Raw genomic sequence first — 16,662 nt, 5'->3', positions numbered from 1 at the left:
TCAATGAAAAAATGTAGTATTTTTTTTTTTTTAAAGACTGGCACCTGAGCTAACAACTGTTGCCAATCTTTTTTTTTTTTTCCTGCTTTGTCTCCCCAAACCCCCCCTGTACACAGTTGTATATCTTAGTTGCAGGTCCTTCTAGCTGTGGGATGTGGGACACCACCTCAACATGGCCTGACGAGCGGTGCCATGTCTGCACCCAGGATCAGAACCCTGGGCCACCACAGCGGAGCATGCAAACTTAACCACTCAGCCACGGAGCCGGCGCTGTAGTATGTTTAAGATCAGAAAATAATTTCCAAAATAAATTCTTACTCTATATTAAGCATCGGAATTCTCACTTGGAACTCAATTCTGCTGCATTTCAGCCATATCTATCTGATAAACCTTAACGGTTCAAGGTTATAATCTAACATCTTGACTCCTACACCTAGATGGCTAATAAAAATAAACAATGGGGTATAATGATCAGGAAAGAAGGATGGAAGGAAACGCAGAGGTGAGTCTCCTCATATAGGAACCCGATACTACAGAAAGGCATTAAACAACAGATAAGTAAGAGTACTAATCACAGAGATCTGGTACATTTGAAGAGAAAGCTTTTGTTCTTAATTTCTACCTAGTAATGCACTATATTTGATTAGAGGATTTGTAAAGTACTGTATGTTATAAATCTGAAATATTCTTTATGTTATGATACTAGACTAGACATCTCAGGAGAATATCTCTCATACACAAAGATAAAGGCAAAATAAGAAAGACAGAACTACAGATTGTTTACATTCTTACAGCATAGCTGGGAAATAAAGCAAGAAGACAAAAGGTATCTGACAAATGAAGCAGAGGACTGGACTAACATTAAATTGTATCTGTACTACTGCCAGGTGGTACCTCTGGTGTGGCCCTGCCTTGTGTGCGAATTTTATAACACATAATGTCATATGCAAATGAAGCAAATAGTAATTGGAGGCAGATCGACAGGTGATTTTGCAATTTTTATCTTGGGCAATGGATGAAAATAGGGTCTCTAACGGATTTTCAGGGTTGAATCTTTGGGAAGGGACTACTCGAGTTATAAACAAAAGGAATATACAAATCTGAATGGTCCAGAATCCTACAGGCATGGCCATGACCAACATAAGTAAACCAAGTACTCATGAATCTATATTACCTCATCTGTCACCACTGCAGCATGCAAGAACCAAGACTGAGAGAGTGGAGCTCATTATCCTGATGGCTTCTGTGAACTGCCTGCTTGCTGGCAATCATGTCTGCCTGATCCCTCAATTGTTCTTCCTGTGCCCCGGCTACTGCCAAAAAAGGTCAAACCTTCCAAAAAGTAGTAAGATTTAGAAGAGGGAGCCAATAACTTTGCAGACTAGTAACATTCAAATTTGTGATCTTGAATATAACTGGTCCCTAAGCATTGCTTATCAATCTTTATCCTTACTCGGTAAGCAACATCTCCCACTCTGCTCAGCAACTATGCCAAGCCTCAGGTGGCATTCTTTTCACTCAGCAGAACTCACCTTTTACTGAACCCCGAAAACTGAGTGATTTTCTTAACTTCCTATTTCCCTTACCCCCAGTGGAACCTACCTCTATCTCCATCCACTCTTTCCTCCTTTCCTCCACTCTCCTCTGAAGATGACGTGACCATTCTCCTAGTCAAGACAATACCACCTAACCTCCTCTGGGTTCTTTGCCTGATCAATTCCTCAGAAAACTGCTTCTGTCTAATCTCACTTGGGAGCTGGAGGCAGCAGATAAAAACAATTTCTAGAAGTATTTCTAGCTTTTTTTCCTAGTTCCTAAAGTTGCAAACAAACTGAAACAAACTGAACTGTACATCAAACTGGTTACGCTACCTCCCAAAAAAAGGACTGTTCTGAAGTGACTTTAGAACACAGAACTCTGACTATATAACCTTAGTGACATATACTGAAGGAGAAAACGATCTGTAAATAATTTTAAATTTTTTAACTCAGTAATTGCATTGTTTAACATAATATCAAGTTTGGTATTTTGAAGCTATTTTCTTTATTCTGTAGGAAAAAGTAATTTTCTTACATATGAGATATTATGGTTGAGCAGGAGAATATTCTCAATCCTAAGACATGCATACTGAAATATTTAGTAGTAAACACCAAGATGTCTGTAACTTACTTCATTTATGAGAGAGAGCAAGAGAACAAAGAAAAATGTTAACCAGGTGAAGGTTATATTGAGATACAGGAATTGATAATACTATTCCTTTAGTTGTTCTTTATGTTTGAAATTTTTCATAAGAAAAAACAGCATGTGCAAAATTACCTCATTTTGGTAAGAAATATATTTATATACATATATACTTAGAAAAAGATTTGTAAGGATACAGCCTAGATTAGGAAATCTGGTAGCAAAAATAAAAGATTTTCTTATTTTTGATTATATGTGTTTTCTCAGTTTCTATAATAAAAATTTAATGCTTTGGTAATAACAGAAATTTTAACTTGATATGTTATAATAATAAATTATTAATAAGTATCTACCTCAAGATTGTAGACTGAACACACATTTTGTCTCTCATTCCTTCTAAAAAACCACTGAAATACAAGTGAAAAGAATACATGAAGAAATATTTCAAAAAAAAATTATAGAAAAAGGACAGATTGTGGAAGAAAATTTCACCAACCAACAAGTAAGAAATGTCAGTAAAATTTCTGAAAGATTGGGGGCCAGTCCCACGGCCTAGTGGCTAAATTTGGTGTGCTCCACTTCAGAGGCCTGGGTTCAGTTCCTGGGCGTGGACCTACACCACTCCTTGGCAGCCAGGCATTGGTGGTGACCCACATACAAAACAGAGAAGGATTGGCACAGATGTTAGCTCAGGGAAAATCTTCCTCAGGAAAAAAAAAAAATTCTGAAAGATTGGAGGAGATGGAGACACGCTGACAGATGAAAGAAAGCTACAAAAGCTGCAACCACTTATGTATTATGAGAAAGTTACAGAAAAGGAAGAATTGATCTGTCCATTAGAATGTCAATTCTGGGCTCAGAATCAGCCAGTGAGGTAAAGGACAGAAGTTGTATGAAGTGGCTCTGAAAACAGAACAGTTGATTGAAGGACTATATGCAGAACTTCACTACTCAGCACCCCAATACCCTCCCAACCTTGACTGAACAGAGTATTCAGATGGCTTGGCATTTATCTCAGGGGGAGAAAATAAAAGTCTATTCTTCTCCAAAGAAACTGAACAAGTCGCTTGAAGAACACTTGGGTTTCTAGTATGAACGTTAACATCTTGGGGCCCAAACAGAGCAGTCTGCTGTCCTCCCACTCTAACCTAAGTCTGACAGTTGACACGTCTCACCCGCATACACAGACTGGAGAGAATTACTAGGATTAAACCTATTTACACCCCAGTAGAGTAAACCAAAAGTAGCTACCCAGACCATCTTTCCAAGACAATCAAGGATCATCATGCAAATGAGGAAAACTAAAAACATGAAAGACCAACATAAATTTAAAAAGTAATTCAGAAGGGTAAAGGATAATTTAGAGACAGACAGACCTCTAACACATTCAGAAAGACTTGAGAAAAAATACTATAAGGAAGGTAAGAATAAGGGGCCAGCCTGGGGGCATAGTGGTTAAGTTTGTGCGCTCTGCTTCAGTAGCCCAGGGTTCATGGGTTCAGATGCCAGGAACGGACCTACACATCACTCATCAAGCCATGCTGTGGCAGCACCCCACATATAAAACAGAGGAAGACTGGCACAGATGTTAGCTCAGGGACAATCTTCCTCATCAAAAAATAAAATAAAATAAAATACTAACGAGGAAATTTCTAAGCATGTAAAGCAAAAAAACACATGATATAAAAGATAAAGACAAAAGACTAGAAGATCAGTCCAGGAGATCCCACATCCAACTAGTAAAAGTCTCACAAAAAGAGAATGAAGAAAATATAAGGAGAAAAGTTTTGTAACGGTTCTCTACTGCTGTATAACAAATTACCCCAAAACTCAGTGGCTTAAACCAACATTTATTATCTCACACAGTTTCTGAGAGACGGGAATCTGGGAGCACTTTAGCTGTATGGTTCTGCCTCAGAATCTCTTATGAGATTACTTTCAAACTAACAGCTGGGCTGCAGCCATCTAAAGGCTTGACTGAGGCTGGAAGTTTCACATTTAAGCTCACTCAGTAGCTTAAGTCCCTTACCACATAGGCCTCTCCATAGGGCTGCTCACAACATGGCAGCTGGCTTTCCCTGGAATGAGTAATCCAAGAGAGAGAGAAAACAAGCAAGACAGGAGCCACAGTGCCTTTCATTACCTAATCGCAGAAATGACATATCATCACTTCTGCCATATTCCAGTGCTCATACACACCAATTACAATGCAATATAGGAGGAGGCTACACAGGGCATAAATACCAGAAGGCATGGATCATTGAGGGTCACAGTGGAGAATGACTACACTAGTTATCAAGGAAATCAGGAAAAAAATTCTCAGAGCTTCAGATATAGGAATCTTCAGACAGAAAAGGCCCATTAAGTACTAAGGAGAATGAAAAAAGATCCACCTAGGTATAAATCATAAAATTTCAGATCTCTAAGGATCAGACAATTATAAAAGTGTCATAGGAAAGGGAAAAAGTGCTCACCTACAAAGAAATAAGAATCAGACTACAACTAGACTTCTCATCAGATGAATGCTAAAAGACAAGGGAGTATTGCCTTCACAGTTGTGACAGAAAATGTGCATCAATCTGGAATTCTGCATTCATCCAAATGTACAATCGTACAATCAAGCATGAGAGGAGACTAGAGTCCCATCCAGAAACATAAAGAATCAGAAAGTTTAGCCTCCACATAAGCATGTTAGGAATATACTTGAGACTGCATTGCAACAAAACAAAACCAAAAAACCAGATGAGGTAAGACGCAGGAAACCCCAGACCAATGAACAAGAGGAAAATCCCAAGGTAATGACTGCACAGCACGCCCACAGAGCAAATGGACCAGAATGGAACAAAATTCCATGCAAAGGACAGTATGATTGAGTACTGGTATGTATGACTGGGTAGCACAAAGGCACAATAATTAAGAAAAAAGGCAGTTGGAAACTTCAGGAAAAACAAAAGACAATATAAGAAAGTCATGGCCCAAACAGAAATGAATAAAGGGTGGTATGGTTCTCAGCAACTGAGAGACTATAAGAAAAAAGGCTACATACTAAACATGGTCATGTTAAGGTGGTCTAAGAGTCAGGCTACAAGACTCAAAAACAGTAAATGAATCTCAGCACACTACTTAGCCCTCTACTCAACAGCATTCAGAAAGTCATATTAATTGCTTTTCAACTGTTAGAGTCACTTTTGGATGGAAAACTTGATTACAAGTGCAAAATAAAATGTTAGCAACCTTGACAATTTAAAAGTAAACAACTGATAAAAGGCAAGTCAAAAAAATAAAGCAAAAAAATTTCACTGGAATGCAGGAAGCAGTCAGGGAAGGGAGTATCCTGGTTAACTGAAGACTGAGACTGAGATTTAATCTATTTCTCCAATGTTTGTAAAAGATTACTCTTAACAATCTACCATCATACACGAAAATGGTATCCCCTCTCATTGTACAAATCCTAATGGAAGTGAGAAGTGCACCTGATTTTAATAAATACTGAAGGAAGTGGCAGAAGAAGGAGGTACTAAAAGTATTTGAAAACTATTTTAAGGATCTTAGGACAATTCACAGGAAAAGATCAGAATAAGTAAATGCATGTTGGTGGACCTCACCAATCTGAAAGACAGTTTAACAGAAGAGAACAGAGGGAGGGCATTGTATTGCTACCATCAGGAAGAACTTTCTAACAACTGAAGCTACTCAACAACAGAATGGATTGCTTATAATAAAGGTCTGATCTTCCATCACTTTTCTGTTTAAATAAAGAATAAAGCCATCTGTCTGAAATGTTTAAAACTGGTGGGAGATTGGACTAGCTAACCCCTAAGGTAATAACTGTAATTATGAGAGTTCTAAACTAATAAAGTTTGACTTACCAACATCCATTGCGGTTTCCATGAAGCTTTTCTGTCGTGAAGCAAACTCTGCAAGCAATTTCTGCTGCCTCTCTCTAGCCTTTTGTCGCCTACATTAAACAGAAATAAAGCGATAAGTACCAGACATGCTTAAGATTTACCCACTGTCTTTCAGGAATACATAATGTATGAAAAGCCCCTGGCACACAGATGAGAACAACCTATTTTCTATACTATGCATTAAATTCAGTGTAAGATTTGACTGTCCTTAAAAGGATTCCATTGCTTTAAAAAAGTTTGAAAATCATTTGCTTAAATAGGTAAAAATAAAAGCCAAGATTTACTTTAAAATGTGAAAAAATAATTAAACTAGATAGAAAATTTGGATTTCCAACAACACAATTTCCTAAGTATACGTCAGTTGGTAGCAAGAGCAAAAAGAAAGTCTTTTTAGCAAGGAACTCAAAATTTACCCCCATGCACAAATAATAGCAAATTGGTTGCTAGAAGAAGTTATGATGCTTAGATAAGAACAGAATCTAAAAGATAAAAATAGGCAGATTTACTGTTATCTTAAAAATAGATCTTTCCTAAGCAGAAGCCAGGAAGTTTCCCTGTTTCTATGAACAGATATTCCAAGTTTGGTTTATTTTTCATAAAGTAAAAGAATGTGAAAAAGTCTCAAATGCAACAAAAAGAATAAAACTATATTCCAAATCTAAGCATAAATATTCCTTTGGATTAATTCACTATATTCTATTTATTATTTATCCCTTATCTACTTCCAAAGAGTATTTTAACTTTAGGCTGGTTGCCAATTAAAAAGAAAACAAATACATCAGGACAATAACATAAGAAAAAGAAAAGAAAACTAATAAAGGGGCCAGTCCCATGGCGTAGTGGTTAAGCCCAGTGTACTCCTCTTCGGCAGCCTGGGTTTGCGGGTTCAGATCCTGGGCCTGGACCTACACCACTTGTCAAGCCACACTGTGGTGGTGATTCACATATAAAATAGAGGAAGTCTGACACAGATGTTAGCTCAGAGAGAATCTTCCTCATCAAAAAAAAGAAAAAAAGTAAACTAATAAAGAAAGGAGATAGGCTAGTGACCATAAAATTTTACCCCCAGCAACAGAAGGGGATATTTATTTAAATAAATTTATTTATTTTATTTATTTAAAGACAGCAGTTTCTTTTAATGACCATTTATTATATTTACACACTATAAAAGTCAAAGCATTTTCTTAAACTGAGATTCTATGAAGTCATTTCTTTGGGAAACCTAAAACTATTTTTCTATTAGTCTGAAATGATTCAAGAATATAGAATTTAGAAGAATGGAACACTAATATAATTTTTAGATTATTCGCACATCTGTTCCCATCCAATTAGTGGAGATAATCATGAACATCTATTAAGTCAAGTACTATGATCCACCTTACCAGAAGTTACGTAGTTTTGCCAATAATGTTCAAAAGATTTTCAATACTACTTTTCTAACATTAAATATAATTTGGGATTCAATTAAGAATACTCGCTTTATTATTTTAAACCTGCAACTTAAGGGGCTGGGCCCATGGCTGAGTGGTTAAAGTTCCATGTGCTCCACTTCAGCAGCCCAGGGTTTGCAGGTTCGGATCCTGGGCGTGGACCTATTCCACTCATCAGCCATCCTGTGGAGGCATCCCACACACAAGAAACAGAGAAGGATTGGCACAGACATTAGCTCAGGGCTAATCTTCCTCAAGAAAAAAAAAAAGAGGAAGATTGCCAACGGATGTTAGCTCAGGGTGAATCTTTCTCACCAAAACAACAAAAACAAAAAAAACTCCAACTCATTTTTTATATTGTTTTTGAGCCAAAATATTATTATCCAGATTGATCACTCACCTTACTCATCAAATTTAACTCTCAATTACATTGGCCATTTCAAAAAAATTAAATCCACCCTTCCCCTTTCTTCCTTTCCTGAACATGCACATGGGGTGGCAACAGTGGCCTAGCACAGACTGTCAAGACTTAATAGCCTGGCACAGGAGTGGGGCAAGGTTACAAAAGTTAGTTACATGCAAGGCAACTGACCAAAAAAGTAATACAGATTGAGAATTATGGGTGCCAGGTTTCTCACTGTGGAAGTAGAGAGTTACAAACACAGAAAGAAAGAAAACATGAGTGACTCTTATGGTGTTGGATTGGAATTGGAATTATCAGGGTGAACTCATAGTTTTTTGATGAGTTTAAAAAACTCATAGTTTTTAATACCTCCCTCCTCCTCCCCTTACTGGCCCGCTGACACACACAAACACATCCACAAAATTTTCCCTAGCTCTGTACACTAAGAGAGCCTGAGAATACACTTCATTAGAAGGAGCTCATGGATTGTGGTTTATAAATACCATACTCTACTATAAGTAACCAGGACTCCTTGGAGAAATGGGTAATTCCAAGTACAAGGTGAACCTGGAATATAATCTTGCCCAGAAAATAAGAAAATGCTCAAAGCATCATGGGGACAAATCAAAAGAACACAGAAACCAGCTTGAAGGGATTTCCACTGGTGAAATCTAGAACAATCTGAGCATCAAAATGAATAATTAGACTCTCTCTCAGAGTCTCACAGAGCCTTTTGAGACTCTCAGCATATAAGATTATAACCCATAAAATGAAATAGGAATCCATGAGTCCATATTGACACTAATAAATAAATGAATAAACTGAAAGTTGATGAGGAACAAGACATTGCAGGCATCTCAAAAGTATCTCTCCACAAATTATGCATTAATTACAAACGGGAAAAAAAGGATAACTAGATAGTGAAGAAGTCTGGCAGACACGTTCTTAATCAAGTGATTGAAGTTCATCACCAGTAATGAAACAAACTGAAATCATGTGACACCTGATAGAATGCAATCAAAAGAAGACCGCAACACTTCCTTGATATTCCTACCAACAATGCATAACCTGAATGTAAACACAAAGGGACAGGAGACAAACCCAAATTAAGGGAGATCCTACAGTGTTACTGCCCTGTAATCTTCAAAAGTGCCAAGGTCAAGAAAATAAAGGCAAGACTGAGGAAACGATTCCATATTGAAGGAGACCAAAGAGATATGACAACTAAATGCAATGAGTGACTCTGAACTGGATCTTCTTGTTGTGAGAAACATTATGGGGACAACTGTCAAAACTTGGGATCTAAGGATTTCATCACATTCAAATACAATGTTAATATCCTTATTTTGAAAGCTGTATTGTGATTATGTAAGAAAATGCCCTTACTTCTAGGACATACACACTAAAGTATTCCAGGGTAAGGCAACTTACTCTGACATGGTTCAGGAAGTTCTTTGTCCTGTCCTTGAAACATTTCTATAAGTTAGAGATTTCTTCAAAATAAAAATTTTTAAAAATTAAATCCATCCTCAAAGGACAAAAATTTGCTACTATGGAAGAAATGAAAAGAAACAAAAATGTGTTACAGACGCTCAAAGCATTCTAGGAGACCTCCAAAACTGCTATAAACAATAATAGCATTGATGGAATACATGTTTGGTCTCCGATATCACTACTTTGTAAATTTATAAGCTTTGGTATGTTCCTTTAATTAAAACAATCAGTTATGCCACTCTACAGCACACCTTTAAACATGTACATCTACTTTTACATTTAGAATAAATATGTTCATAAGGGAATATTTCCAATAACAAATCCATATGTCAAACATAAAAAAACCTCAAATGGGGCTGGCCCCATGGCCTGGAGTGGTTAAGTTCACACGCTCCACTGCAGGTGGCCCAGTGTTTCGTTGGATCGAATCCTGGGCGTGGACATGGCACTGCTCATCAAACCACGCTGAGGCAGCGTCCCACATGCCACAACTAGAAGGACCCACAATGAAGAATATACAACTATGTACTGGGGGGCTTTGGGGAGAAAAAGGAAAACAATGAAATCTTTAAAAAAAAAAAACCCTCAAAAGTAACTGATTGGCAAGTATCAAAATACATTTCTATTCTACCACAACCACATGAGCCTGGAAGACTCCAGATAATTATGGTTGTCACCTTGATTTTAGCCTTGAGAGACTCTGAGCAGAGAACCCAGTCACACCTTGCACAGACTTCAACATACAGAAATGGTGAGTAAATAAATGGGTGTTGTTTTAAGCTGCTAAAAAGAAAAAAAAATGCATTTCTATACTAGCTTTCTATGATTTCCAGAAAAGGACTGTCACTGTTATTTTTCCCTTATGAATTAATTCTCAATTTAGGTTATTCCTTTCTAAAACTAGGCATAAATGTGAATAAAGACCATTAACAAAAAGACAAACAAGTTCTGGCAGATTCAGTACAACTCCGGAATTTTTCATTACTACCAGAGAGGTGAACACATTGAGGTTGCATATTGTTACAACCATCTAAGGTTTCCGGTTTGTATCTTGTTTTCTATGGAAGTTAATCTATTATGAAAGTGATGCCACTATTTCTTGTTTCTATGGAGTTAATCTGTTATGAAAGTGATGCCAAGTTTGCCTATAGGTGAAGTACTTGGAAATAATCATTATTACGCGTTTATGAACTGTTCTGCCTTTATCATAAAATTTAATCCAAAATCCAAAATAAACTGAGAAAAGACAATGTGAGAAGCACAATGGAATTCAAATAAATACATCTTAATTCACAGCTATCTGAAAGAGAATTAGTTTCAAACCCTTGTCAATATCATCACTGCTCAAAGGAAACAAAGCTCAACACAAAGACTCTAAAAATTTTTGGAATATTATTTATTACAACAGCATTAGAGTCTTTGTAAAAATAGCATCTGAACTACGTCCTCCAGTATCACGTCTACTATTAGTAATAATTACAAAATACCTTTAACCAAATAAAATAAACTTTGATTCACTGAATTTTATCTTCCTTAAAAAAAAATCATTCTATAACCACAAGGAAAGATCACCAATTTAGAAGAAGTTAACAAAAATAAAAATTTTACCTCATTTTCAACCTTCTAATTTTATCAGTAGATGTATTAAATTCTCAGCAGTTACTAATTCGAAATTATTGAACTGTCATCCTAATTATATGTCATTGATAACTATTTATAAAGTATTATGAGAAATAAGAACTGTCCTAAATTCTTAATACGCTAAAGACTTTTGTGTATACTTTTAATATAAACTGTCTGTAACAAACTTAATCACATCAGAAATGAAGTACACCTGCAGATGTGACTAAAATCGCTCCCGACGCAGTGACCAAAAGACGACCTCCTAACCAGCAAATCAAATGTGGCTGCCAACCCCATCTGAACTCTTGTAGTATTAACAACCTTGAGAAGATTCCTTTCTGAACCTCCTGTCCTTATGCCTTCTCTAACCCCACTCTTTGCAGTTTTCCTCCTATTCTACTCTAGCCACCTCTTTTCAGTGACCCTTGTAGGTACTCCTTCCTCAGTCATTCCCTTTAGTGTTTTTTTCTTGAGTTCTATGTTCAAACTTCTCATCTTCTCATTGTAAACACTTTTCCACATACAAGTCTTTAATTATTCTCTATTTGCCCAAATCGGTAGCTCTAACTCAGAAGTCTCCCCTAAGTCTCCAACCCAGTACCTGGCTGGACACCTTCATCTGGATGTCCTCCTTAAACTCAGTAATGTACAAAACTGAGCAGATCAATTCTACCGCTAAGCCTGAGCTTCCTCCTATACTCCTTTATCTTGGTAAACAGGAACATCATCCAAATCCGAAAACTAGGAACCATTCAGGACTTCTCCTTCACCCCCCACATCAAATTGCTCACCAGGTCGTGATACTTTGTACCTGCTAAATATCTCATATACATCTCCTCATCTCTTTATTATCACTGTCTTAACTTACACTCTCACCACATCTGCCCCCACCTTGATTCCTGATTAGCCCAGTCTCACAATTTCTTACTCTACTCTAATCCATCTATATATGATTACGCTGCATATTATTCCCCCAACTAAAATCTTTCAGTGGCTTCCCTACAGCCATCATATGCTAAGTACTAGTTAATGATATTTGATTACCATCTTAGCCTTATCTACTGCTACTCCCAATAACACCCTGTGCACCTAACATAGTATTTATTACACTAACAACTATGTGTTTAATAGCCTGTATCCCCTCTATAGTATCAATTCCTCAAGATCAGGGAGTCCAGCGTTAGACAAAGTTCTATGCCAAAGTGTAGAAACAACCCAAGTGTCCACCAACTGATGACGGATTAAGAAAACGTGGTGTATATATAAACAATAGAATACTATTCAGCCTTAAAAAAGGAGGAAATCTTGTCACTTGTGACAGCATGGATAAACCTGGAGGGCATTATGCTAAGCAAAATGAGCCAGGCAGAGAAAGACAAATACTGCATGTTATCACTTATATGTAAAATCTTTAAAAAAAAAAAAAAAAGTCAAACTTGCAGAAACAGAGAGTAGAAAAGTGGTTGCCAGTGGCTGGGGGGGTGGGGAAATAGGGAGAAGTTGGTTAAAAGGGTACAAACTTTCATCTATAAGATGAAGAAGGTCTGAGGATATAATGTATAACATTGTGGCTATAGCTGATAGGATCGTATTACAGAATTGAAGTTTTCTGAGAGTAGAACTTAAATGCTCTCACCAAAAAAAGAAAAGGGGGTAAATATGTGAGGTGATGGATGTGTCAATTAACTCAATGAGGGGAATCCTTTCACAATGTATACTAAATCATCACATTGTACACTTTAAATATCTTACAATTTTATTTGTCAATTATATGTCAATAAAGTTGGGGGGGGACTGGTGATAATAAAACTGGCTGACTTACTTCAGAGCATTGTTCTGAAGATCAAATTTTATATTAGATGGGAAAATACACAGCAAACTATAATTATTTTAAAGAGAATTCATCATTTTTTTTGTTATTATTTTAGGTGTTAGCACAGTTGGGTTTTTTCTCTAAGTAACTCATAAAAAATTCTGACTTTTAGAAATGTAAATTTTTGTTTTCCCCTAATAACTGGAAATAATCTGATTGAAAGAAAACATTTCTCTATGCTTAGGTCTATTGTTGAAGCAAAGATTATATGTTCCTGGCCACAACACTGACACCTATTAGATACATTTAATGACCATTAATTTAATGAAGTTATATTCTTCCTTATTTAAACACATCAGTCACACAGAATAATAGGTCAAAGTTATATATTTATTATTGGTTGGTTCACATAATATTTGAAATAAACTAGATACTATAGTTTATGTATCTGAATACTATTTTGCTGCTGACCATTTTTATTTTTTTATTAAATTTTTGTTCTCTTTAAAAAAAAAGCTCTTTGTAATCTATGTCTAGAGAACTGCGTGATTGGTGCCCAATGGATGGGGACTGGATAAATAAAACAGAGTGGGATCCATCTTAGGCTTGCTTCTACTGATCATTTAATCCATAAGCCTGTCTATACATAATTTTAAAAGTAACTAAGAAGATGAAGTCACTCCAGAAAATATCTCTAAAGTATACTTCAGAGCTAAATATTAAATGATGCACTACTCATACTGCTTATAAGAGCAGTCCAGACAACAATGAGTTACCTACATGGAAAAGAATGAGACGATAAAGTCCAAGGTTCTTAATTTATGACAATATTGAGACGATGCCTTTGGAAGTGCATACCCTTATCACATAATTGTTGCTTTAGTAGATAAATTTTTTTTAAATGTTAAAGAAATCAAACCAATGAACATTATTTATAACCTCAGAGAACTGAACAATGACTATCTTGAATTTTATCTGAAATAATTTTATTTTTTCAATGTCCTGAGTCTTTCAGCCTTATGTACATTCATTAGAAGGTATGCTCTTCTTTAAATAAACACTGAACCCTTTCCAAGGGTTTGACACCTATGCTGAGTTTCAATCTCCCAAGATTCATCTTGTCTCATCCGTGATAGCAAGATAGGCAATGCTGACAAGGCTGTTGGGAAACAGCTGGTGACAAAGCACAGTAATATAATTCTTCTGACAAGCAATGTGTACTAAAACCATACCATGTTCATAGCCCTTGACTCACAAATCTTATTTATAAAAAATATCATCCCAAGAAAGAAAGTCAAAAAAATTTCTTGAATTTATAAATATTATGATTTAACAAGTTAAAAGCAACCTAAAGTTCCAAAAGCTAGGGCCATAAGTTAGAGTATGTTTAAGAAGATAACTTGTTTAATAATTAGTAATCATATGTTGGAAAGATTGGAAAAGACCAAGAGGAACTAAAACAGTCAAATTTTTATTTTGACAAATATTTAAAATATTTTTTAAAATTTTCTAGTCTCATTTAACGTTAAATTGATAAAAGTTTTTAAAATGGCAAGAGAATTATTAGATCTCTACAGAAATAACAGAAGTAGCTATTTTTCTAAAGGTATCTATAAATTTAGGGTAGCAACTTAATGTTTGGGTCAGAAACTCTTGTCTTCTCACCCCCAGCTAACTCAAGCCTAATACACACACAAGCATTGACTATGTTTGGTTCCATTCATCTTACAAACTAATCAGCTACGATTTATAGCTGCTAAACATCCAGGTCACTAGCCTCAGATGGCCAAAACAGGGGGAAATATCAAATCTTCAACTGTACCATACATGTTTAAAACATTAAAAATAAAAATTACCTTTCTTCTTTGTCCAATGTTTTCTTCTCTGCTGCAGTGACTTTTTTGGGTGGTACAGGAGGGGTCACTTTTCTACAGATCTCTTCAATGATGCGTTTGTTCATTCTGCTTTGCAATGCAGCCTTCAGTAAAATTCTTTCTACTGCAGTTATACCATCTCCATGACTATATTTAGGAATTTCTGGTTGGATTAAAATTTCTATGTCATCAAGCCAAGGAGGATAGTAGGAGTTCTGTTTTCCTGAGAGTTTGTGGTGAAGTTTAATTAGCAAAGACAATATGCTTTCTTTAATTTCCAAAATGGCTGTGGTTAACTGTGGAGCTGAACCAGGAGCAGACCATTTATTTGAAGTTTTGGGACGAACCACCTGATTTGCTTCACTGCTACTACGATTGATGATCTCCTGAAACTTCTTTCTACGCTCTGCTACTAAGCTGAAAACTTGAGCTGTACCCGAATTCTACCATTAAAAAAGAGAAAGAAAGAAAAATCAAGAGAAGTTATTCAGTATCAACTTTAAAAACATATTAGTACTACATTTTCCAAAGGGAATGTTAAAAAATTTCATCCAAAGATTTATTCAATAGATTTGCTCTTTAAGTAAATCTGTCCCTTCACCTCTCTTTCTCAAATATACTTAGTCTCATTCAATCTGGAAACAATGAGGAGAAAGGAGATTATCCACAATAATACCTCTTCTGCAACCTCCTGGGCCTATCCACCAGGGAAAATAGACAAAGTCTGAGGAGTGTCTCTAGCCATATTAAAGAGGAATCATAAAGTAAGTTCCTCAACAATTTAAAGGAAGAAAAGCTGTTCTATTCAACATGCATCAAGAATACGATTACTCTTTATTAACTTCTGGAAGACTGCTACCTTTTCCAGTTGAGAAATTTATAAATTCTTTTCTAAATTAATACATCTGAACTGCTAATGAATTTCATTTTTAAGGAACTTCAAAAGTTTCAAAATTACTATCATAAATACTTAGTTACCTACATGAAATATAAAGATGAAAAATCCGATTGACATGTTTCATATATGAATATCACTGAGATTTGCTATTTGAACAGAGTTTTTTTAACTAAGTATTTTTCTCAATAATTTATCTTCTAAATAGCCTTTTTGCTAAGCAGTCAAACTGCATTAGGGCTCTTAGAAATCATCTTTTAATTAAGATACAAGTAGGTTTAATGTATTTCATTAATTTCTTTAAGCAAGCATAGAAAGGATGCTCTAAGATCAGTTGAGTTTTTATGAACTACATTATAGTATACACTATTTTTTAACATCCAAGCTGTTTCCCAAAGTACTCTCTACCAGCAATAGAGGCAAAAGTTGCCTCTTACAAAAATTTCAAAGTTTTAATCAAAATTTTTTATGGTGTTCCCAGGAAAAACATATTGTCAAAGGCAAAGAAAGCTCCTACAACTGGACTCTACTATGAGAACTATCTGATTCAATGTTCTCTACTCACAAAAATCTAGATTGTAGGCATTAGAGGTGCTTAAGTTTAGTTACTTGGCACGTCATTTCAAGATTTTTCATTTCTGCTTTCTAAAAATTAGTTAATTAAGCTACATGCAATAAGAGAGCTGATTTTCAGAACTAGTCCAAATACACAATATATGGAGTTTTAAGATTTTTGAGGGCTTATTTTATTCAAGTTAATAATTGCCATAGAAGCAAAAAAAAAAAATCTGTAAATGAGCATGCTGCCAGCTATTAAAAGTTAAATTTATTTAGATTTAGGAAACAGTCATTCATTTTTAAGATGTTAGTAACACTGCTAAATGTAAACATATCCAAATGGGTCGTTTATAATTGGTCCAGAATACTTCCAACACTAATAACAAAAACCCACCATTAAAGTACTCAGTATTAACTTCAACAATATGAATTTTTTTTTAATTAAGCCTAAATCACTATATCAAAAAACACACATAAACACTT

At 35.6% G+C, this 16,662-nt stretch overlaps 1 protein-coding gene across 8 annotated transcripts in view; it reads right to left on the bottom strand.

Annotated features, from left to right (window-relative positions):
* Positions 1-16,662, bottom strand: part of UBR3 (ubiquitin protein ligase E3 component n-recognin 3) — a 229,243-nt gene that overhangs the window by 104,269 nt on the left and 108,312 nt on the right. For all 8 annotated transcript variants that reach the window (XM_046658019.1, XM_046658018.1, XM_046658012.1 and 5 more), the window contains 2 exons: positions 14,709-15,169; positions 6,051-6,139 (listed from right to left, as the gene is read on the bottom strand). In XM_046658019.1, the coding sequence (XP_046513975.1) occupies positions 6,051-6,139; positions 14,709-15,169 (550 nt within the window). The remainder of the gene's footprint in view (positions 1-6,050; positions 6,140-14,708; positions 15,170-16,662) is intronic.

The sequence above is a fragment of the Equus quagga genome, chromosome 4 (assembly GCF_021613505.1).
Source record: "Equus quagga isolate Etosha38 chromosome 4, UCLA_HA_Equagga_1.0, whole genome shotgun sequence".
Classification (NCBI taxonomy): Eukaryota; Metazoa; Chordata; class Mammalia; order Perissodactyla; family Equidae; genus Equus; species Equus quagga.
The sequence above is the reverse complement of the archived record's forward strand: the minus strand, read 5'-3'. Positions and strand labels throughout refer to the sequence as shown.